This window comes from Eubalaena glacialis, chromosome 1 (assembly GCF_028564815.1).
Source record: "Eubalaena glacialis isolate mEubGla1 chromosome 1, mEubGla1.1.hap2.+ XY, whole genome shotgun sequence".
NCBI classification, from domain to species: Eukaryota; Metazoa; Chordata; class Mammalia; order Artiodactyla; family Balaenidae; genus Eubalaena; species Eubalaena glacialis.
Window position 1 is genome coordinate 209562127 of NC_083716.1, and position 26394 is coordinate 209588520.

General features: G+C 38.2%; 1 protein-coding gene across 2 annotated transcripts in view; it reads left to right on the forward strand.

Annotated features, from left to right (window-relative positions):
- PARD3B (par-3 family cell polarity regulator beta) overlaps positions 1-26394 on the forward strand; it is a 1019383-nt gene that overhangs the window by 491510 nt on the left and 501479 nt on the right. For both annotated transcript variants that reach the window (XM_061186691.1, XM_061186699.1), the window contains exon 5: positions 22889-22977. In XM_061186691.1, the coding sequence (XP_061042674.1) occupies positions 22889-22977 (89 nt within the window). The remainder of the gene's footprint in view (positions 1-22888; positions 22978-26394) is intronic.

Below are 26394 nucleotides of genomic sequence, written 5' to 3' on the forward strand. Positions count from 1 at the left end.
AGTAGATAGAGGCAAAAGTAGTATTTTGAAAAGCCATCAACCTGAAATGAATGTCACCATTTCCTCAGTGTTAATATTAGATGTTTCAGATGGAAAAATAATATTACTAATGATAACATCATTAAAAAGCAAACAAACAAACAAAAAGCTCTACCAGGTTTAAAGTGATGCTTATCACAGCAGCTACTCAGGTTGGAATAAGCAAAATAGGTATAGTCTCATTCCATGTGGATATCGTTTCAACAAATGATAGAGGCCATACCTAAGAAATTGTTAAAGAATGACTTCAAATGTGACAGTGGGATTATAGGAGACAATAGGGTTAGGCCAACTGTTTGAGTCCAGAGCAATTATATATTGAGAGCTATTTTCATGCAGAAGTGTTCAAATGAATGTGATTCTAAGAGACCAATCAAGTAAACGGCATCAGGCTTTAAAGAGTTTGCAACTGCAAACCAAATGACTACCAAGTTTTTGCAACAAGGCTCTAACTCTTGGGCAAGTACTTAACAGTCTTTCCAGTAGCAGACCCACACACTGAGAAGTCATCATTAGAGCCCTAATGAAACCTAAGAGTAAGGATAGAAACATACTCAGCCAGCAATGTATGAGACAATTGTGCAGAGTCATTTCCTTTAGAGGGAAAGATGAAAATTTGACGGAGTTTGGGCTTAAGTGAGGAAATCAATTAAGACAAGAAGTCTTACCACCTGATCGTGGTACATGATCCTTTAATGAATTGTTGGATTTGGTTTGCTAATATTTTGTTAAGAATTTTTGCATCTATATTCATCAGTGACGTTGGCCTGTAATTTTATTTATTTATTTGTGATTTCTGGCATTTAAGCTGAGGTAAAGAGTTTTTACTATGTCTGCTGGTTCTCAGCTGCATTTAACTCTAAATAGTCCTTTTGCCAAAGTGCCATATTTTGGAGTGGCATATTCTGGTACCCTTAGTGGCAATAATATAGATTTATATGAATAACTACAGATTTCATAGTGCAAAGTATATAGAATGGTGCAAAACTTATGACCCCTCTTCTCTACAAGCTCCAAATTATCTGGATGAGCACACCTGACCATCTGACTCGGGAGAGCAAAGTAAGCACAAGTTGCATGCCTGGCTCCTTTCATTGTCCATGGTACTTCAGCCCACTGCTGAATACCAGCCACCAAATTGCTATACATTTCTGTTTTTGGTGAGATAACAAATGTGAATCTAAAATCTCATGGATTCCCCATTTACTGGAGCAGAGGGTAAGACTGAGTCCATTATTTTGTTCATACTCTTTTTCATCCATTGGGCATCCTAACCATTATTCTTTCTGCATGCATGTATTTCAGTCTTTAAGAATGAGTTAACACCAAGCTTTTTCTTTATTGTCATATTTGTGATTTGATTATTCCTTAGGAGGTCACCCACAGAAAAGTAACCAATATATATGATTATATAGACCTATTATTTTTGTTTCCTGTTGCCATTCCCTTCTGAAGAGCTGTTAAAGGTAATTTTAATCTGCTGTGATTGCTTCACAAATGGATAGGTCATTTGCCATATTTTGTAGAGGCACATCACCTGAGTGTCCTCAGCTACAGGAGAAGTATTTCCCTGTAATAAGAAGAGAATAGAGAGGTTTACCTCACCACTCAGTTTAAAAACCCTGTCAGGAAGCATGCACTTCTCTATGCAACCCCGGTTGTTCATTAAAAGTGTGAGCCTTTATCACTGATTAGGCATGGCTGAGGACTGGGTTGATGGTGTTGTGACAGACATCTTAACAGAAATTGGATTAGAAGAAAATCTCTATTTTGTTCAGGTCCAGGGAATCTTTGATTAGAAAGACTTCTTTCTTGTTTGGGATTCTGTTTTGTTGTGTATATAGAATTGAGTAAGTGATCTGTAATAGATTTGAAAAATAACTGCTTGTTCTTTTTTTAAACCATTCTTTTCTGTTATACTTATCACTTAGAAAAATATAGTTCAGGGAAGATTCATATATTTATAACTATTTATAAATTGACATTTTGCTGAGTGACTAGAAAGATACAGTTTTTCCTTGGCTTGTTATTTCTGCATGCAATTATGAAGAAGTGCACTGGCCCATGTTTCTTTGGGAGGGAACATGGGAGTACAGTCTGGTTCACAGTCAGAAAACAGGGTAGGTGGATTGGCTTGTTCAGTGATTCATTCATCCACTAAATATGAACATCTACTATAAGCTGATAAAAATCAAGCAGAGACCTAAGGTGAACTGACATGACTTGCTTCCAACTTTGTAAGGTGGGAGCCATGTCAATTTCATGAGCATTTCAGGTGACATTCATCAGACAGTGTTTCCTGAGCACGCATACTGTGTTCTTGAAGACTAGTGAACATGGAGGTGGGAGAGGTGGTAGTGATGCACATGCTATGCTGAAAAGAATTGCCCGGTGATGTGGGGGAAGTCCTTATGAAGCTGGTTTGTGGCTCTTCTGTAAGAGGTATCAGAACTTTTAAAGGATCTGCCAATTCCTCCTCTAGCAGTTTTCATTGCTTTAAATTTCTTGTCCTACAGAATTGCTTCAGTAACTATGCCCATTTGGTGAATCTGAATGGGTTTCAAAGATTAATCCAGAGATGACATTTGGATTAACTCATCACTGTCTAATAGGAGCAGTTTTAAGATGTGAATTAAGAAAACTAATTAGAGTGTACCTTTGCCACCTACTTTTAGTAATTTTCTGGATCAGGGGTTGGAGGAAGAGATTTAAGTTTAGAGGCTGAAATTTGTCAGTCCCAGAATAGTGAACAAACGGACTAGTAATCGTCAAGAATATCAGACCTTTAGCACTCACAGATTCAACATTTGAAATTTCATATATACTGCATGTAAGCCAAAGGTCCAGAGCATGCGATCATTTGTAATTTTGCCGCAGCACCATATGAATCACTCACACTGGGAAGTTCATGTGCAGGAATGACTTAGCTTGTCAAGGAGGCTTCAGAAAAGATCGCAGCCTTTGCTGACAGATTTTGAAGGGATGTTTGTACTGCACCTCTCCCCTCCCTGGAGTATTGCAGGAAAGTAGGTGTGAGCAGTGTGGTCAGTGAGATACCCCCCGCCCCCCATCCACTCAGGCTTTTTATCTGTAGCAGCCACCTCCTGCCCTATTCAGATATTGTCCCTTGTAGCAATCACTGCTTACGGATATGTCTGTGAAAACATGTTTATCATTTCTATAGTACAAATCTCTTATGATTCTATCAGAGATATGGGCTTGCATTAACAGCTAAATATCAGTTCTTAACCTTGAGATCATAGTCAAGATTGGGGAGTTTGGAAAGCCTGAAATTTTGTGCAGAATTCTGTGTGTATATGCATATGTATACCTGTATTGGGAAGGGACCCATTACTGTCATTAGTTTTGTAGGTGAGACTGTGATCAAAAAAAAAATATATTAAAAACACTGCTTTAGATGGAGAATGTCTAATTCCTCTTAGTCTGTTTGCTTATACCTGCTGTTGTACATGGAAAGGGGTTGAGGTTGGAGGGAAGACTAGCAGTTCCAGATGGGATCTGGCTGGTGCGCAGTGGAGTTGAATTATGGAGCGTATAAAGGGGAACAGTGCAGAGGCCAGTCACTGCCATCTCCTCTCCAGCCTCTTTGCTCTTCCCTCCACAGCATAAGCTCATTAAGGTGACGAATATATATGATTTTATCCCTCGTGTGTGGCACAGTACCTGGAACAAAGGGGAGCCTCCTGCCCTGAAACTCTTTCATGAGCTCAGGAATTTCTTGTAGTATTCACTCCACCACCTTGATTTAAATGAAAACTGATGTTGCCCAGTGATACCACTTCCTCAGCAGCCCTCTGAAGTAGAACGTGCCCATTTTCTTCATGCTGCTTCAGGGCACTCCTGAAAATAGCGGAGGAGGAAGGTTTGGAGGCATTTGGGATGTGATGTACCATTGAAGGATGAAGAGGTGCCCAAAGCGGGAAAAACAGTGGAAGAAGACAGTTGACCCAAGAGATTTCTTACCTTGACCTAAGTTTGGATCTAAAGAAATGAGATAGCTGGAAGAAAAGATATTGAGCAAAAGTTATCGAGCAAAAGTTTCAAAACGGCTTTGCTGCAATGATGGGGTCTTGCTGTCTCTGTTGGAAGGTCCCCACCATGATCAGTAATCTCCAGTCTGGAGGTTTCGGTAGGACAGGTCTCCTTTTCCCAGCTGGCCAAAGCCTGACAGACTCAAGCTTGCAGCCACTGTGGGACCTAGATGGTTTTAAATATTGGTTTAGATACATTTTATAAATAATGAAAGTCATTTTAAATTACATTATATTAAATAAAATATAAAAGCATATATAAAGAAACATAACCAGCCAGGTACAAATTGGTGCATTCTCTTTTGCTTCAATTATTTCAATCAATAAATAAAGATTAGCTTTCAATTCTGCTTTAAATTATCTCGCCAGAGATGGCTCTGGCAATGGTTCCAGCTAGCTCTCAGCTTTGAATGCAAAGACAGTGCTATATTCATCTTTGAATCCTACTTTCCACACACCCCCGCCCTGCCACCGCCAAGCCCAGAGCTGGATGAGAAGAGAGTGAATGTCTACCGAATGTAAGCAACACGAAAGACTTAAAAACAAAGTCCTTGAACATGCCTTATTCATGGACAAAGATGAGTTGCAGACTTAGTTCTCCATCTGATAATTGTAAAGGATTTTTCAACACAGACCTTTGACTTCCTACATTTTGAGAAATTTTTGGAAAGTTTCTACTAAACAGAGCATGCACCTAAATCCCTGTGGGGTTTTTTCCCCCTAAAACAAGTCCCTATGGACATGGTTGTGGATTCAACATTTTCTGCAGCCTATTTTCATAGGGAAGACTTTCATAGTGCAGACCGGCAGAGAAGTATGCCTGTACTGGCATGAGTGAAATGCATGTGCAAATGGAAAATATTCCTTTAATAGCATTTTTTTTTATCTTTACACTCTCCCAGCCAAGCTTGGAATCTGTGTAGCTTTGCTTCAGTGCATAAGGTACATTTCGAGAATCAAACCTGATTGAAATATATTTCAGCCAGCAAGAAAAACAGTTAAGCTAGAAATTTTTTTGTAATTGCTAAATTATCCCGACTTCCTCAAGTCTTTTTATATTTGCCAGCTTTAGGTGATGGTTTATAGTTACATGTGATGCTCTAGTGCCATCAAACTGTCCATTTGGACAGACTTGTATTCTAAATATTTGAGAAGATGCTATAGTTTAAATAGAGAGATTAAATGGAAGAGAAGCAGGTGTTTATAATACCTTTGATCATATGTTTTATGATGGGAGCATGACCTGAAGCAGACCCTTATGGGAGAGTGTGCTGTATTGTTCAGTATCTTCACCCTTTCACTGGTAGACAGCACTATCTTGGTGTACTCAAGCGGTTTTGACAGATTCAGTAATACAGAAAACTAGGGAAAATTAGATGTAACTGGGTGGGGGAAGTAATCCATTTATAAACTGAAGCAGTCATTATAAACATGTTTGTATCAGTCTTGTATCTGAAAAAAAAATGTGTTTTCCACTTTTCTTTTTAGCAGTTTTTGAAATGTGTTATTTGAGTATGAGTAAGAAACATTGGACCTTAAAACAGCAGCTGCAAGATTGCCTTGTTGAACTTCTGAACTTTCACAGTTCTAAGGTTTTTAAAGCAGCCTTTTCACTGAACATATTTGCTTGGGAAGCAGCACACCCACAGGTGTTGGTGTTAGGTTGAAAGAGCAACAGAGCAGATGCAATGCTGATCGTGACATCAATAGTGGTTTTCATTTTTGGTACCTAGATAAGACTAGTCAGTGCGTCTATTCAACTCAGATCTCACAAACAGAACGGAATTTCCCCCCTCCCCCAGCTTTTTTTTTTTTTTTTTTTTTTAACTTACAATTGTGTTTTAACTTCCTGATATCAGGTTTAGTCAAGCTTGGTCACCTTATAATTTTCTAAAAAAAACAAACAACAAATAACACAAACAAAAAATCCCAGCAGGTAAAATGTGTAAAGAGTATGCATTTAAAAAAAATTTATCCAAAAAGTTTGTCTTCTCAAATCTAAATCAGAATACTGGCAAATCTTAACAATGAACTCTTAACTCTGCTAATTACTAACAGTAAGGAGGAAAGGAAATATCCAAGAAGATATCATAGAAGAAGAAAAAGAAAAATAATGAGGTATGGAGGGAGGGTTTTAGTTTTATTTCAAGTAGACTTTACCTCATGTCATATATTTGTTCCCCAAAAGTTATTTAGAATCAGTATGTGAAGAAAGTATATAATTATATGTCTTTGTGAGGATTTGCTTTTCAAGGGAAGCTTTCAAAAAAAACAAATTGTTCAAATGAATAATCACCCTTAATTTATCTGTTGAAAAACTTTTATTTTCTTCAGTGGGGACTTACCTGCCTTACTATTTGATGTCTCCTCACTAAGTTCTGGGATATCTAGGATATTTTGTACCTGGAATACACCTTAGAAATCTTCTTGTCCTTATTTTACAGATAATGGAAGAGAGGGTCAGGAGATTAGGTGACATCACCAAGCAAAGCTATGAGAGAACTTCTATTGGAACCTGTGTCTCCTTTGTCTTAGACCAGAGCTTAATTTTACGACTATACCTTGGTCTGTCTTATTTTTGTTAAACCTATTAAAACCATTCAGCATCTCCTGAACACACACCAGATGAGGAGAAGGTGTGGCCAACTCTGAATGTGTCAAGAGTCAGTGGGATTTAACCTGTGAAGTGCATCATTCGCAATGGCATGATCTCTGTGAGACAACCGGCTGGAATATTGTTGACTTTCAGTGTATTTTAAAAAATCCAGAATTGTTTAAACTCAGTCCAGTTTTACCCCAGAAGCGTTAAGGTAACTCACCCTGTCGCTTAGCAGTGCGTATGTATATATATGTGTGCACATATACCCCACAAGCCAAAGTTTTGAGATTAGTTAATAGATAGATCTAATGAATTGTATTCTCAAAAAATAACTTTTTATTTAAAAAGTAAAATTATTATTGGAGGAGGAGATTCAAGATGGCGGAAGAGTAAGATGTGGAGATCACCTTCCTCCCCACAAATACATCAGAAATACATCTACATGTGGAACAACTCCTACAGAACACCTACTGAACGCTGGCAGAAGAACTCAGACCTCCCAAAAGGCAAGAAACTCCCCACGTACCTGGGTAGGGCAAAAGAAAAAAGAAAAAACAGAGACAAAGAATAGGGACGGGACCTGCACCAGTGGGAGGGAGCTGTGAAGGAGGAAAGGTTTCCACACACTAGGAAGCCCCTTCGCGGGCGGAGACTGCGGGTGGCGGAGGGGCGAAGCTTCGGAGCCATGGAGGAGAGCGCAGCCACAGGGGTGCGGAGGGCAAAGTGGAGAGACTCCCGCACGGAGGATCGGTGCCGACCAGCACTCACCAGCCCAAGAGGCTTCTCTGCTCACCCGCCGGGGCGGGCGGGGCTGGGAGCTGAGGCTCCGGCTTCGGAGGTCGGATCGCAGGGAGAGGACTGGGGTTGGTGGCGTGAGCACAGCCTGAAGGGGTTAGCGCACCACATCTAGCCGAGAGGGGGTCCGGGAAAAAGTCTGCAGCTGCCGAAGAGGCAAGAGACTTTTTCTTGCCTCTTTGTTTCCTGGTGCGCGAGGAGAGGGGATTCAGAGCGCCGCTTAAACGAGCTCCAGAGACGGGCGCGAGCCGCGGCTATCAGCGCGGACCCCAGAGACGGGCATGAGACGCTAAGGCTGCTGCTGCCGCCACCAAGAAGCCTGTGTGCGAGCACACGTCATTCTCCACACCGCCCTTCCCGGGAGCCTGTGCAGCCCGCCACGGCCAGGGTCCCGTGATCCAGGGACAACTTCCCCGGGAGAACACACGGCGCGCCTCGGGCTGGTGCAACGTCATGCGGGCCTCTGCCCCTGCAGGCTCGCCCCGCATCCGTGCCCCTCCCTCCCCCCCGCCTGAGTGAGCCAGAGCCCCCGAATCAGCTGCGCCTTTAACCCCGTCCTGTGTGAGCGAAGAACAGACGCCCTCAGCCAACCTACATGCAGAGGTGGGGCCAAATCCAAAGCTGAACCCCGGGAGCTGTGCGAACAAAGAAGAGAAAGGGAAATCTCTCCCAGCAGCCTCAGGAGCAGCGGATTAAATCTCCACAATCAACTTGATGTACCCTGCATCTGTGGAATACCTGAATAGACAACGAATCATCACAAAATTAAGGAGGTGGACTTTGGGAACAACAATATGTATATTTTTTCCCCTTTTTCTCTTCTTGTGAGTGTGTATGTGTATGCTTCAGTGTGTGATTTTGTCTGTATAGCTTTGCTTTTACCATTTGTCCTAGGGTTCTGTCTGTCCGTTTTTTTTTTTTATTACTTTAAAAAAATTTTTTTAATAATTTTTTTTTAATTTTAATAACTTTATTTTATTTTACTTTATTTTATTTTATTTTATCTTCTTCTTTCTTTCTTTCTTTTCCTCCCTTTTATTCTGAGCGGTGGGGATGAAAGGCTCTTGGTGCTCCAGCCAGGTGTCAGGGCTGTGCCTCTGAGGTGGGAGAGCCAAGTTCAGGACACTGGCCCACAAGAGACCTCCCAGCTCCATGTAATATCAAATGGCGAAAATCTCCCAGAGATCTCATGTCAATGCCAAGTCCCAGCTCCACTCAACGACCAGCAAGCTACAGTGCTGGACACCCTATGCCAAACAACTAGCAAGACAGGAACACAACCCCACCCATTAGCAAAGAGGCTGCCTAAAATCATAAGGCCACAACACCGCAAAACACACCACCAGACGTGGACCTGCCCACCGGAAAGACGAGATCCAGCCTCATCCAACAAAACACAGACACTACTACCCTCCATCAGGAAGCCTACACAACCCACGGAACCAACCTTAGCCACTGGGGACAGATACCAAAAACAACGGAAACTACGAACCTGCAGCCTGCGAAAAGGAGACCCCAAAAACAGTAAGTTAAGCAAAACGAGAAGACAGAGAAACACACAGCAGATGAAGGAGCAAGGCAAAACCCCACCAGACCTAACAAATGAAGAGGAAATAGGAAGTCTACCTGAAAAAAAATTCAGAATAATGATAGTAAAGATAATCCAAAGTCTTGGAAATAGAATGCAGAAAATACAAGAAACGTTTAACAAGGACCTAGAAGAACTAAAGAGCAAGCAAACAGTGATGAACAACACAATAAATGAAATTAAGAATTCTCTAGAAAGGATCAATAGCAGAATAACGGAGGCAGAAGAACGGGTAAGTGACCTGGAAGATAAAATAGTGGAAATAACTACTGCAGAGCAGAATAAAGAAAAAAGAATGAAAAGAATTGAGGACAGTCTCAGAGACTTCTGGGACAACATTAAATGCACCAACATCCGAATTATAGGGGTCCCAGAAGAAGAAGAGAAAATGAAAGGGACTGAGAAAGTATTTGAAGAAATTATAGTTGAAAACTTCCCTAATATGGGAAAGGAAATAGTTAATCAGGTCCAGGAAGCACAGAGAGTCCCATACAGGATAAATCCAAGGAGAAACATACCAAGACACATATTAATCAAACTATCAAAAATTAAATGCAAAGAAAAAATATTAAAAGCAGCAAGGGAAAAACAACAAATAACACACAAGGGAATCCCCATAAGGTTAACAGCTGTTCTTTCAGCAGAAACTCTGCAAGCCAGAAGGGAGTGGCAGGACATATTTAAAGTGATGAAGGAGAAAAACCTACAACCAAGATTACTCTACCCAGCAAGGATCCCTTTCAGATTTGACGGAGAAATTAAAAGCTTTACAGACAAGCAAAAGCTAAGAGAATTCAGCACCACCAAACCAGCTTTACAACAAATGCTAAAGGAACTTCTCTAGGCAGGAAACACAAGAGAAGGAAAACACCTACAATAACAAACCCAAAACAATTAAGAAAATGGTAATAGGAACATACATATCAATAATTACCTTAAATGTAAATGGATTAAATGCTCCAACCAAAAGACATAGACTGGCTGAATGGATACGAAAACAAGACCCATATATATGCTGTCTACAAGTGACCCACTTCAGACCTAGGAAAACATACAGACTGAAAGTTAGGGGATGGAAAAAGATATTCCATGCAAATGGAAATCAAAAGAAAGCTGGAATAGCAATTCTCATATCAGACAGAATAGACTTTAAAACAAAGACTATTACAAGAGACAAAGAAGGAAACTACATAATGATCAACAGATCAATCCAAGAAGAAGATATAACAATTGTAAATATTTATGCACCCAACATAGGAGCACCTCAATATATAAAGCAAATACTAACAGCCGTAAAAGGGGAACTTAATAATAACACAATCATAGTAGGGGACTTTAACACCCCACTTTCACCAATGCACAGATCATCCAAAATGAAAATAAATAAGGAAACACAAGCTTTAAATGATACATTATACAAGATGGACTTAATTGATATTTATAGCACATTCCATCCCAAAACAACAGAATACACATTCTTCTCAAGTGCTCATGGAACATTCTCCAGGATAGATCGTATCTTGGGTCACAAAACAAGCCTTGGTAAATTTAAGAAAATTGAAATCGTATCAAGTATCTTTTCTGACCACAACGCTCTGAGACTAGATATCAATTACAGGAAAATATCTGTAAAAAAATATACACATGGAGGCTAAACAATACACTACTTAGTAACCAAGAGATCACTGAAGAAATCAAAGGGCAAATCAAAAAATACTTAGAAACAAATGGCAATGAAAATACATTGACCCAAAACCTATGGGATGCAACAAAAGCAGTTCTAAGAGGGAAGTTTATAGCAATACAACCCTACGTTAAGAAACAAGAAACATCTCAAATAAACAACCTAACCTTACACCTAAAGCAATTAGAGAAAGAAGAACAAAAAAACCCCAAAGTTAACAGAAGGAAAGAAATCATAAAGATCAGATCAGAAATAAATGACGAAGGAAACAATAGCAAAGATCAATAAAACTAAAAGCTGGTTGTTTGAGAAAATAAAACCGATAAACCATTAGGCAGACTCATCAAGAAAAAAGGGAGAAGACTCAAATCAATAGAATTAGAAATGAAAAAGGAGAAGTAACAACTGACACTGCAGAAATACAAAGGATTATGAGAGATTACTATAAGCAACTATATGCCAATAAAATGGACAACCTGGAAGAAATGGACAAATTCTTAGAAATGCACAACCTTCCAAGACTGAACCAGGAAGAAATAGAAAATATGAACAGACGAATCACCAGCAATGAAATTGAAACTGTGATTAAAAATCTCCCAACAAACAAAAGCCCAGGACCAGATGGCTTCACAGGCGAATTCTATCAAACATTTAGGGAAGAGCTAACACCTATCCTTCTCAAACTCTTCCAAAACATAGCAGAGGGAGGAAAACTCCCAAACTCATTCTACAAGGCCACCATCACCCTGATACCAAAACCAGACAAAGATGTCACAAAAGAAGAAAATTACAGGCCAATATCACTGATGAACATAGATGCAAAAATCCTCAATAAGATACTAGCAAACAGAATCCAACAACACATTAAAAGGATCATACACCATGATCAAGTGGGGTTTATCCCAGGAATGCAAGGATTCTTCAATATACGCAAATCAATCAATGTGATACACCATATTAAAAAATTGAAGGAGAAAAACCATATGATCATCTCAATAGATGCAGAGAAAGCTTTCAACAAAATTCAACACCCATTTATGATAAAAACCCTCCAGAAAGTAGGCATAGGGGAACTTTCCTCGACATAATAAAGGCCATATATGACAAACCCACAGCCAACATTGTCCTCAATGGTGAAAAACTGAAACTATTTCCACTAAGATCAGGAACAGGACAAGGTTGCCCACTCTCACCACTATTATTCAGCATAGTTTTAGAAGGTATAGCCACAGCAATCAAAGAAGAAAAAGAAATAAAAGGAATCCAAATTGGAAAAGAAGAAGTAAAGCTGTCACTGTTTGCAGATGACATGATACTATACATAGAGAATCCTAAAGATGCTACCAGAAAACTACTAGAGCTAATCAATGAATTCGGTAAACTAGCAGGATACAAAATTAATGCCCAGAAATCTCTTGCATTCCTATACACTGATGATGAAAAGTCTGAAAGTGAAATTAAGAAAACACTCCCATTTACCACTGCAACAAACAGAATAAAATACCTAGGAATAAACCTACCTAAGGAGAGAAAAGACCTGTATTCAGAAAATTATAAGCCACGGATGAAAGAAATTAAAGATGATACAAATAGGTGGAGAGATATACCATGTTCTTGGATTGGAAGAATCAACATTGTGAAAATGACTCTACTACCCAAAGCAATCTACAGATTCAATTCAACTCATATCAAACTACCACTGGCATTTTTCACAGAACTAGAACAAAAAATTTCACAATTTGTATGGAAATGCAGAAGACCCCTAATAGCCAAAGCAATCTTGAGAAAGAAAAATGGAGCTGGAGGAATCAGGCTACTTGACTTCAGACTATACTACAAAGCTACAGTAATCAAGACAGTATGGTTCTGGCACAAAAACAGACATATAGATCAATGGAACAGGATAGAAATTCCAGAGATAAACCCACGTACATATGGTCACCTTATCTTTGATAAAGGAGGCAAGAATATACAGTGGAGAAAAGAGAGCCACTCCAATAAGTGGTGCTGGGAAAACTGGACAGCTACATGTAAAAGAATGAAATTAGAACACTGTCTAACACCATACACAAAAGTAAACTCAAAATGGATTAAAGACCTAAATGTAAGGCCAGACACTATAAAACTCTTAGAGGAAAACATAGGCAGAACACTCTATGACATAAATCACAGCAAGATCCTTTTTGACCGACCTCCTTGAGAAATGGAAATAAAAACAAAAATAAACAAATGGGACCTAATGAAATTTAAAAGCTTTTGCACAGCAAAGGAAACCATAAACAAGACGAAAAGACAACCCTCAGAATGGGAGAAAATATTTGCAAATGAAGCAACTGACAAAGGATTAATCTCCAAAATATACAAGCAGCTCATGCAGCTCAATATCAACAAAACAAACAACCCAATCCAAAAATGGGCAAAAGACCTAAATAGACATTTCTCCAAAGAAGATATACAGATTGCCTACAAACACATGAAAGAATGCTCATCATCATTAATCATTAAAGAAATGCAAATCAAAACTACAATGGTTGACATGTATACACTGATGTGTATAAAATTGATGACTAATAACCTGCTGTATAAAAAAAAAGAAAAAACGTATTTATTTGGTTTATAGACATGTTTGCAATTAAAAAAGAAAACTGTTACCTTGGGGAAAAAAAAAAAAACTACAATGAGATATCATCTCATAGTGGTCAGAATGGCCATCATCAAAAAATCTACAAACAATAAATGCTGGAGAGGGTGTGGAGAAAAGGGAACTCTCTTGCCCTGTTGATGGGAATGTAAATTGATAACAGCCACTATGGAGAACAGTATGGAGGTTCCTTAAAAAACTAAAAATAGAACTACCATACGACCCAGCAATCCCACTACTGGGCATATACCCTGAGAATACCATAGTTCAAAAAGAGTCACATACCAAAATGTTCACTGCAGCTCTATTTACAATAGCCAGCACATGGAAGCAATCTGAGTGTCCATCAACAGATGAATGGATAAAGAAGATGTGGCACATACGTACAATGGAATATTACTCAACCATAAAAAGAAACGAAATTGAGTTATTTGTAGCGAGGTAGATGGACCTAGAGTCGGTCATACAGAGTGAAGTAGGTCAGAAAGAAAAACAAATACCGTATGCTAACACATATATATGGAATCTAAAAAAAAAAAAAAAAAGGTCATGAAGAACTTAGTGGCAAGACGGGAATAAAGACACAGACCTACTAGAGAATGGACTTGAGGTTACGGGGAGGGGGAAGGGCAAGCTGGGACAAAGTGAGAGAGTGACATGGACATATATACACTACCAAACGTAAAATAGATAGCTAGTGGGAAGCAGCTGCATAGCACAGGGAGATCAGCTTGATGCTTTGTGACCACCTAGAGGGGTGGGATAGGGAGGGAGATATGGGAACATATGTATATGTGTAACTGATTCACTTTGTTATAAAGCAGAAACTAACACACCATTTAAAGCAATTATACTCCAAAGAAGATGTTAAAATAAATAAATAAATTAATTAAAACATAAAATTATTAGAGCTCAATCTCTAGAATAATGACATACTTGATAGTTTTTCATATAAATCCTTTTTAATGCTTCACAATGTAATATTTCTTGCTCTCACCATTTGTCTAAAATCAGCAGCTAAGAGACATCACCAGGTAAATATGTTTAACATGCTTGCATACAAACCTCAATCTTAGGACACATGGGTCCTTGGTTCTTTCTTTGTCCCTTAGTTTCACCTTGAACAAGGCATTAAGCTTTTTTTTTTTTTAACTTCAATATGCCCATGTATAAAATTGGAATATGAATGCCTAGAAATTATTTAGGATTGTCATGAATATGTAAATAGTTGTATGTGAAATGTTGTGAGATCTTTGAAAGATGGGTAAAGTATATCCAAGACATCATTAGAGTTTTTGTTACTGTCATTGAAAGAAAAAAGAATCCATAAAGTGATCAGCATAAGATCAGCGTTCATTAAGTGAGCAACTATTTACCATGGTACACAGAAAGAGCACTGAATTGAGAATCAAGAATCCTGGATTCTGGCTTTGTCATTATCACAATAATTTAAAAGACTTGTCACCTCACCCTTCTGTGTCTCAGTTTCCTTAGCTATAAAATGAGTGGACTAGACTAGCTTGTCAGCACCATTCTTTCTAGGGCTTGCTTACTATTGTTCAGAATATCTGAGGATCTGCACTATTTGTTATAAGGCAGTGCCAATTTCTAGATATATGGATATATTTGGTTGGCCAGAAGGTTTGTTCGGCTTTTTCCATAAGATGGCTCTAGTAGCACTTAGTTGTCTTTAATTTCATTCAAAACAGTTTTGTTAGATTGTATGTGACAGCTGTCATATTAGCATGCAGTTAAAAAAGGACATCAAAATTGGTGAATTTTTGTGCAGCCATTTTAATATTGAAGATGGAAGGAAAAAAGCAACATTTGGGGCATATTACGCTTCATTATTTCAAGAAAGGTAAAAATGCAACCGACATGCAAAAAAAGATTTGTGCGGTGTATGGAGAAGGTGCTATGACTGATCAGACGTGTCAAAGTGGTTTGTGAAGTTTTGTGCTGGAGATTTCTAGCTGAACAATGCTCCATGGTCGGGTAGACCAGTTGAAGTTGAGAGCGATCAAATCGAGACATTAATTGAGAGCAATCAACGTTATATCACGGGGAGATAGCCGACATAGTCAAAATATCCAAATCAAGCCTTGAAAATCATTTGCACCAGCTTGGCTATGTTCATTGCTTTGATGTTTGGTTTCCACATAAGTTAAGCAAAAAAACCCTTCTAGACCATATTTCCGCATGCAATTCTCTACTTAAATGTAATGAAAACCTTCCATTTGTAAAACAAATTGTGATGGGCGATGAAAAGTGGATACTGTATGGTAATGTGGAATAGAAGAGATCGTGGGGCAAGTGAAATGAACTACCACCAACCACTCCAAAGGCAGGTCTTCATCCAAAGAAGGTGATGTTGTGTATATGGTGGGATTGGAAGGGAGTCCTCTATTATGAGCTCCTTCTGGAAAACCAGATGATTAATTCCAACAAGTACTGCTCCCAGTTAGCCCAACTGAAAGCAGCACTGGACGAGAAACGTCCAGAATTAGTCAACAGAAAATGCATAATCTTCCATCAGGATAACACAAGACCACATGTTTCTCTGATGACCAGGCAGAAACTTACAGCTTGGCTGGGAAGTTCTGATTCATCTGCTGTATTCACCAGACATTGCACCTTTGGATTTCCATTTATTTCAGTCTTTACAGAATTCTCTTAATGGAAAAAATTTCAAATCCTTGGAAGACTGTAAAAGGCACTTGGAACTGTTCTTTGCTCAAAAAGATAACAAGTTTTGGGAAGATGGAATTATGAAGTTACCTGAAAAATGGCAGAAGGTAGTGGAACAAAAGGGTGGATACGTTGTTCAATAAAGTTCTTGGTGAAAATGAAAAATGTCTTTTTACTTAAAAACTAAAGGCACTTTTTGGCCAACCCAATACAACCTAATATACATTTTATATATATAATATTTACATTTGTTTTATATATATATAATGAATAAACATATCATTTATATAAAATAAATTATGGACGTGTCAAATTGCTAGGACTGAAACATTTTGGGGTAGGATCTGTGAAGCCAACTGAGATATTTCCCATGGCATGGCATTGCCCAAGGCATGAAGAAAATATATTAGGTCAAGCTTGAATAACAGTGCTTGACTACCAAAATGGATGTTCATCTCATGTGCGCGTATCAGATACAACTTGTTTTTATTTTAGTACAGATATTCTTGTTCTAAAAAGTCAAAACAAATATTCTGAAATTATGCCCAGAATTTTAATTTTATAATTTACATGATGTTTATGTATGAGCACCAGGCACATAACCTAGCATTCAAGTCTTCTCTGTATAATTTTTCTATTACTCTCATTCTAACATTCATATGCAATTTGAAAGGAAACTTGCAGTTGGCTTTTCAGAATGCAAATCTTGTTATAAAATACACCTGAGTTTTGGAAACATAACTCAATTGCAATTAAAATTTTGTAGGCAAGTGGTTTCAAATGTGGCTAAAATGCATTGCGGTGGGGAATCAAGGCCATATATCTTCACCTGTAAGTCAAAGCGAGCCATCTACAGATAACATCTATTTCAGTTCTCATCTGAGAGATGAAAAACTGAGCAGTAAAGCTGTTTTTAATATTGTTTTATAGCTGTGCATGACTAGGGAATAGTGATGAGAATGTGGGTAACGTTTTCTTCCAAAAAGTTTTATCATGAGTGTTAAGTTTATTTGGAGATGTGTAACTTAATGAGGCTACGTCATGAATACACTTTCCTGTACGAAATCGGTGACTTATACCCACAGTGAACGTTGAAACGATAGCCTGGTGCCAACACCAGGATCACACTGGAGAGAGAGGGCTGCCCTGCCTGGTACTTGGCCCCTTCCATGCAGCCTGTGAACACTTGCCGTCGTGAGCGCTGGTGCTAACTAAATGTGAACACCTTTACTTTCCAGCTGCCGCTAATTGGTTTGGGAATATTTATGTAAGTGTTGATTTTAAAGCTAAAAATAGCACAGTGATGTTTAAATCCAACTCATTCTGGCTGTCAGAAATGCTCCCATGATCCTGAAAGTGTTGCTAAAAATGTTCACGTTTTAAAAATTGTAGTAATTAAACTTGTCTGTTGTGAGAGCCACATATGATACGTTCCCTGCTCTGATAATCAGAGGTAAAGGACAAGCTTCTTAAAGGTCTCTGCCTGGCTGGCAAGACACGAACTCCTGCTGAACTTTATTAGGGAGCAAAGTATTGTAATGTGAGCAAAAGGAAGAGACAAAGTAAATTTCAACATAGCTTTATACCCTTGTGTTCTATGCAACCGATCAGATCTATTTTAAGTTAACATTAAAAATAAAAATTATAATAATTTTACCAATAAGATTAAGCATAGAGCTTGCCAAACCATAGTGTTTTCTGGAGACAAACTTGAGGAGTTGAAATCACGTAATTAATATTTCTCAAATCTAAACTGAAGAAATATGGTGACTGTTCACCTGTTGTTTATACCCTAGTTCTTCATAATGAGATGATTTTTGCCCCTTTATTTCCAAATTTAAAAGTCATGATTTTACAGATTTGGCTCAAAGTTATTCAAATAAGCTATGAGAAAAAACATATATAATTTTTATTTTTAGCTTTGTGTGATTTTGTGACTCTTCATTTCATCCTGTTATTTAGTGAAGGAAAAGCCTAAGTGCTCTTAAATTATTGCATGTCATTTATTTGGTAATTTTTGGAAAAAGTGATTTTTATGGACCCTGTCAAGAAATAAGCTGCCTTTGTCTAAGTCTTGAAGCACTGCACTGCTGCAGTATTGTTGGAAGTCAATTGGGAATTGGCTTTGTGTCCTTGTAGGATGTCCTAAGCATCTGTCTACCTGCCCCATCTCTAGAGAATATCAAAGAATTCTTTTACTGCAATATATAGAAATGATTTTGGCAAGTGACAAACACTACCCATTAGTTGAGATGATAAACTATAGTTACTACCCTTTTTGATAGCTGTGGCAAGCAGAGTTTTTGATGCAGCTTTTAAAATAGTAGAACTTTTGTCTTAGACACATAAGTCTGTGAGTGTGTGTTTTTTCTTTAAGTCTGTAGTGACTGACATGATTGCTATATAACCGTAGTCAGTTCAGAATTACCCTTGAGCAGATTATCACATTGCAATTGGGCCAGTATTGCTTTCAAATTCTAATTGACATTTTCATATACTGGGAGCATTAAGTACTTTGTTGACATAAATAAAACCTTTACTTACTATCTAACCAGAACTAGAAAAAAAGTCCTTTGAACCTTGCGGAATGTTGATTTGAACCAGAAAATATGTTATTTTCTTACCTTGGCATGGGATCAACAAGAAAATTACAGTTGGAGTAGGGAGCAGAGTCAAAAATACAGTTAAAACCTTATAACAAACATCCCAGTTTTTTCTTTGACATTCCAAGGATATATGCCCATATAGAATAACAAATCCAAAAAAGAATATTTATTTTAATAACTGCCACTGTTAACTGTTCATAGACTAGACTTATTTTGTTAAGATGGTAATACTCTCTAAATTAAGCTACAGAGTCAATGTGATCCTTATCAAAATCCAGCTAGCATTTTTACAAAAGTTGATGCTCAGATTCTAAAATTCATATGAAAATGCAAAGAACTGAGAATAGTCAGAACAAACTTAAAAAAATAATTGGAGAATTCTTACTTCCTGATTCCAAAACTTAGTACAAAGCTACAGTAATCAAGACTGTGTAGTACTGGCAAAAGGATACAAATACGATCAATAGAATAAAATTGAGAGTCCAGAAATAAACCCTTGCATTTCTGGTCAATTGAATTTTGGTAAGGGTGTTAATACAACTCAGTGCAGAAAGAATAGTCTTTTCAACAGATGGTGCTGGCACAACTAAATATCCACATGTGAAGAATGAAGTTGGACCCCCTACCTCACACAGTATACAAAGATTAACTAGAAATGGTAATAGGCCTAAATGTAAGAGCTAACACTATAAAACACTTAGGAAAAAATATAGGAGTAAATCCTTGTGACCTTGTGTGAGGCAGTATTTCTTAGATACGACACCGAAACACAAGGAACTAAAGAAAAAATAAATAGAACTTCATTAAAATTAGAAACTTTTGTGCTTCAAAGGGCCCATCAAGAAAGTGAAAACACAGCCCATAGAATGGGAGAAAATTTGGAAATCATATACCTAAGGAATTTGTATATGGAATGTTTAGGAAACTCTTACAACTCAATAATAAAAATACAAATAATTAGGCATTTCTTCAAAGAAGATATACAAATGTCCAACAGTCTCATGACAAGTTTCTCAGCATCATTAATCATTAGGGAAATGCAAATCATTAGTCATTAGGTATGTGCAAAACAAAAACCACTTTACACCCACTATGATGGCTAAATTTTTTTTAAAAAAAGGAAAATAACAAGTGTTGGTGAGGATTTGAGAAATTGGAACCCTCATATATTACTGATGGGAATGCAAAATTGTGCAGATGTTTTGGAAATACTAGAGCAGTCCCTCAAAATGATAAACATAGAGTTATGATATGACCCAACAATTCCACTCCTAGGTGTATACCTGAGAGAAATGAAAAACATCTGTCCATGCAAGAATTTCTCATTCTTAGCATTATTTCACAATTGAACACTATTTCAAATATTCGTGGCAGCATAATTCATAATCATAAGCAAAGGTGGAAACAACCCAAATGCCCATAGAGTGATGCATGGGTAAACAGAATGTGGTACATCCATACAGTGGAATATTATTTGACCAAAAAATGGAATGAAATACTGATACATGCCACAACATGGGAGGGTCTTAAGAACATCATGTTAAGTGATAGAAGCCACATATCTTATGATTCTGTTTATATAAAATGTTTAGAATAGGTAAATCCTTATCGACAGGGCTTCCCTGGTGGCACAGTGGTTAAGAATCCTCCTGCCAATGCAGGGGACATGGGTTCGAGCCCTGGTCCAGGAGGATCCCACATGCTGCGGAGCAACTAAGCCCTCACGCCACAGTTACTGAGCCTGCGCTCTAGAGCCCGCAAGCCACAACTACTGAGCCTAGAGCCCGTGCACCGCAACAAGAGAAGCCACTGCAGTGAGAAGCCCGCGCACCCCAACGAAGAGCAACTAGAGGAAGCCTGCGTGCAGCAACAAAGAACCAACCCAGCCAAAAACAAACAAACAAACAAATAAATAAATTTTATTTTAAAAAAATCCTTGGCGACAGAAAGTAAATGATTGCCATGGGCTGTGGGAAGCAGGAAACATGGGGAGTGCTGGCTAATGAGTATGGGGTTTCTTTGTGGGGTTTTGAAATTGTTCTAAAATTACATAGTGGTGATGGTTGCAAAACTCTGTGAATAAGTTAAAAAGGACTGAACTGTACTTTTTCAAAGGGTGAATTTAATGTTATATAAAGCATATCTTAATGAAGCTTTTATAAGAGAAAAAGTAGTGGATCTTAAAGCTCCAGTCAAGCCTTTAGATGACTGCAGCTGCAGCCCTGCTGACACCTTGATTGCAACCTGATGAGAGATTCTACCCCACAACTGCCCAGCCAAGCCACTTCTAAATCTCTCACAGAAACTATGGGAGATAATGTTTTTTAGCCATTTAATTTTGAATTTATTGCACAGTATTAGGAAGCTAATAGAATGCCATTCAGCTTATTTACTCATTAACATTCACTAAATCAATTCTGTGTGTTGTATGCTTAATGTAGAGAGGACTAGATACAGCCTCACCCTTCATGGAGCTCCCTCCTGTGAAAGAGAGAGATGAGAAAGTCAGTGATTTTGATTTTGACATAAATGCAGTCATCAAATGTTCTGTCATGTGCAATAGTCACAAGTATGTATATTTTGTTAAATTGTCTCTTCAAGTATTCTTGTAACCTGCCCAACCCTGTGACTTTTCAATGTAAGCATACATCAAGCCCTTCATAATAAGGTGAATGTTTGAAAGCTTTCAAACACATTCAATTTGGTACCTTAAACTAAAAAGCATCCTTTAACTTTTTGGATTTTGTTTTTCTTTCTTTATCCTCATGAAGACGAAAAAGCGAATAAATTTTTTAAATCTAGTGTAGATGAAGTGCTTCCCAAAACTACCAACCCCTAGGTGAAATGTTGCTCTTCAATCTAAAAATGAAATACATTTTTTTAATCAGTTCACAATGACACACTGCTTAAGTTGTGCCTCCCTGTCTTGTTTTCTTCAAAATATTAACCTAATTCCTTTATGTCCAGCCTTTTAACTCATCTATTGTATTTTTTGGTTGAAATGGTACGTTTAGATCCATGAATGCTCCATGTAGTTTGTTTCAGTGAAACTTGAGTTTGTAATGAGCGCTATCTGTGACTCTTCTTCTGAGGAGTGATGTGTCTGCAGAATTACTCTGTTAAAGTTCAGTCCACACGGGGAGGGGGAAGGGTAAGTTGGGACGAAGTGAGAGAGTGGCATGGACATATATACACTACCAAATAAATGTAAAATAGATAGCTAGTGGGAAGCATCCGCATAGCACAGGGAGATCAGCTTGGTGCTTTGTGACCACCTAGAGGGGTGGGATAGGGAGGGTGGGAGGGAGACCCAAGAGGGAGGGGATATGGGGATATAGGTATATGTATAGCTGATTCATTTTGTTATGAAGCAGAAACTAACACACCAATGTAAAGCAGTTATACTCCAATAAAGATGTTTAAAAAAAGAAAAAAAAGTTCAGTTCCAAAGCCTAACAGAGAACTAATGTCTTACTAAATGAGAATCTAAAGCGGGCTGGCTTTCTAGAATCCATTCTCTCCTCTATGTAACACCCAGTTCAACTTTGCCACCATCCTGGAGTGCAGGACCTCTCTCGCCCTCTTACCTCTCTGCAGTAGAAGAGTGTTTACCATTTTAGAAGTTAAATGGTTAATTTTAGTTTCTCTGTGCTGAAGATCATCCTCAGAATTAAAGTCTTAAGGCAAAGTAAGAACTCCAGATTTCTTTTCCTGCACTAGTCCTGTCACACTTTTGATAGAAGTGACCTTGCCAGGTAACTTTTTTTCATGGATTTTGTTTCTTTATATTTTTAGTGTCACCAGGGGAATGCAAGCAAGTACAGTACATTAAAGCTAATACATCACTACCTGTCAATGACACCTTCCCTTTGGTACCCCTTTTCCTTGCTGATTTAAAACACTCAGTCCCAAAAGCTTATGGTTGAGTAGCAGGAAGCTAAATGATGTATTCCAAAGCTCTTAACATACTGACTTGTGTAAATGGCCCATTTGAGTATTTCAGAAACCAAACGGAAGAGAAAAGAACATTGAAAGCACTGAAAAGATTAACACCTGTTTCCAGTCTTCAAAGAAGTTGGAGCACACTGTATATATCCGGAGTAAAACCATTTACTCTCTCCCGTTGAGACTTTTTATTCAAATCTTCAATTCTATGTGCATAACATCCACATGCTTATGGGTTTGTTTCACTACAGAATTCCACACAGGACTTAGAAGATGGAGAAGTTATGAATGGTGTGCAGATAGAACTCCTGACATCGCCGAAAACTATGGATGCATTGAGGTATATTCTATTTATGTGAATAAGGATATTTTATTTCAATTTAATGTTTGGGTTTTTTTAGATTATAGTTTTTATTTTATAGGAAACATCAAGATAAGTAGAATACTTGAGTGAAACCTAATTCTAAAATTAATTGCTAAATTACTTTTTTCTCTCATTTTCTTTATATGATATGAGAACTTCCTGACAAACATATATACAAATGAGCCTCAATGCTTCCAACTCTTCTGCAACCTGGATTTCTTAATTGCTTTTTTCTTCTCTTTGAACAACAGTTTAAAGTGAACATTTCAGCGTTCATCGTGGTGCAGTGTTTTTCTTTGATGTCAGCTCCTTGAATATTACTGTGCCTTGTGTTTTAACAATCTTGCAATATTTTACTCTATGTGTATAAAATGAATCCAGCCTATCAACCTGGATTTTTCATGTTTTTAATGTAAGTAACTTATTATACAAAGTTAGTTGCTGTCATGTTTACGGGCACTTGCTTTGCTCTGCGCTAATTTCCAGTTCATCCCTAGCTACTGCCTGGGTTCAAATCCCAGCTCTGCTGCTTTTTACTTCTAGGAGCTTAGACAAGTTGCTCATCAATCTTTGCCTTAGTTTCTGGTCTGTAAAATGGAAATAATATTAAAACCTTCTTCAGAGGGTTAGTATGAAGACAAAATTAGTTATCATGTGTAAAGTACTTTGAACAGTGCCTGAGTCAGAGTAAGTCCTGTTGCTACCACTATCATCAACATCATCATCATCTTTATTATCATCATCATCATCATTTTTAAAGTTGCTTCAAAATTTGCATAAGTAATTTCATGTTTAATAGATTGTGGGCTTTAGCACCTAAGGGTGATGCTTTTGAGACTGATGGTCATTCATTCATTCAGTCAACATACTCCTTTCATTCAGTCCAGTTATTAATAGGTGCCAAGCAAGTTACATGGAATTAGCTTAAAAAAAAAATGTGTGATCACCTTTTATCATGCTGCTTTACTGTGTGGATTTTCCCCAAGCTTATAATTTATGGCCATATGACATAGTTACTCTTTATTTAGATTGTGTTTCTTTGATTAATGAGCTGCACAATATTTAAACTTTGGTACAGAAAATCTCCAGGGCACTGTCTTTTTAGAAGCTTGATAAGATTGTTTTTGGAGGTAGGCATAATGAATGTAATACTTTTACTCTGTTTGCCTTTAATTCCATTTTTTTAATGTTAGCTTTTTGAAAAGTTTGCTAACATCTTGGCTAAGTATTACGTTGTTATAGAGTTAACAATTGTTTGGTTTATGGCTGCATGAACAAATTAGCTCAGCTTTCTCCAGATACAAGGAATTCAGAGAAATGGACTATAGGACTTTTAAAAAATAATATTCTTTAATGAAAATACATATGTGTATCTGTATAATTTGATTATCACAAGGGACTTTTTGCATGAGTTTTATTATCACCTTTAGCAGGCTAAGGAGTTGCAATTCAGAGCGATTAACTTCTAGAGACCCAATCTACATTCACCACTCTTGTCTCCAAATCCTTTGACTCCAGTGTTACCTGTTGTGTGCACCTTCACTGATTCCTTGGTGTTTTATTTCATGATGCATAATCAGGGCTAAGAAACTTGATGTGGTGAGCACCAGTGTAGGAAAAATCATCTGAAATTAGTTTGAGGCCAAGATCAGAAAGTAGAGTGAATGCAAACTCCATTGCTTGCAGACTCTCAGATGGGGGGAAGATGAGGATTTTAACAGCATGGAATGCAAAACTGAGGCGGGGGGTGGAGGTGGGCAGAGTGGCAGGAAGCTTAGAGATTAAAATTCTAGGGCAGGACATTGGTTCTAGCTGGTATGGGATGAGGAGGAAAGAATGGAAGGAAATTAGGAAGCCACTTACAGCTGAGTTACCTCATCAGTTTTCTCTTAAGGCAATGATAGTCCGATACCCCACAGAGCTTGGCCCAAGCATAGGACTTTGGACTCACTTCCATGCAGACGGCATAGAAGATAAGTAAATTACTGCAGAGTCCATCTCAAAATGGCTTCAACCTGTTGTGATGTTTTAATTCCCCTAGCTATTGTTCAAGCCTTTGTTACTCTCTGTCAGACTATTGTAATAACCTACTAACTCTGCTCTGAAGTGTCAATCTCTCCTTATTCTCATTGATCCCACATATCAGTACTGGATAAAATTATTTTTCTTTTTAAAAATACATTTATTTATTTATTTATTTTTATTTTTTATTTTTTGGCTGCGTTGGGTCTTTGTTGCTACGCGCGGGCTTTCTCTAGTTGCGGCGAGCAGGGGCTGCTCTCAGTTGCGGTGCACGGGCTTCTCATTGTGCTGGCTTCTCTTGTTGCAGAGCACAGGCTCTAGGCATGCAGGCCTCAGTAGTTGTGGCACGGAGGCTCAGTAGTTGTGGCTCTCAGGCTCTAGAGCACAGGCTCAGTAGTTGTGGCGCACAGGCTTAGTTGCTCCGTGGCATGTGGTATCTTCCCGAACTAGGACTTGAACCCGTGTCTCCTGCACTGGCAGGCGGATTCTTAACCACTGTGCCACCAGGAAAGTCCCTGGATAAAAATTTTTAAACCACAGCATTTATCAAACCATTCCTTAGTTCCAAAATTTTTGGATTTATTGAAGTCCTGAGTTTGAACACTACCTTTGTAACTGTGGACTATTTATTAAACCTCTTTAAAATGTTCTTTTTTTCCTATGGAAAATGGGTAGTTACACTAGCACAATACTAAATGAAAGGCTGGATAAACATTAATTGCTATTGCAATTGCCATTATCACACATACTATAGTTTATTGTAACTATTTGTCATTCTCCCAAACAAGACTATGGATCCTCCAAGGATTACCGACACCAAGCACAGATCTTGGAACATAATAGCAGCATATTTGTGGAGTGAATGACTGAATGGATAAAACACAGTGCTTCATAAATCATAGGCATAAGTATTAACTGCTCACCCATTATTAACACAAGCATTTATATTTAAAGAAAAATAACGTTTAGAGGCAGTTCTCCAAATAGTCTTACAATATATCTTATAATAGTCTTACAATATATTGTAAGACTATCTTACAGTAGTCTTATATGTATCTCATGAAGTACTACTCAATGTACTTTGATCTTAAGAACACAATGAAGCAAGAGGTTTCTACTGGATGTTTCTTTTTTAAAAATAAGAGTACCACTTGGTGTGCACTCCCGTTCATCCGCAAGGGTGACCCACTGCCCCTTCTGAGGACTGCTGTGCGGCTGACAGGGTCTTGGTGCTCTGACCTGATATTAGGCCTGAGCCTCTGAGGTGGGAGAGCCGAGTTCAGGACATTGGACCACCAGAGACCTCCTGGCCCCGTGTAATATCAATCGGCGAGAGCTCTCCCAGAGATCTCCGTCTCAATGCTAAGACCC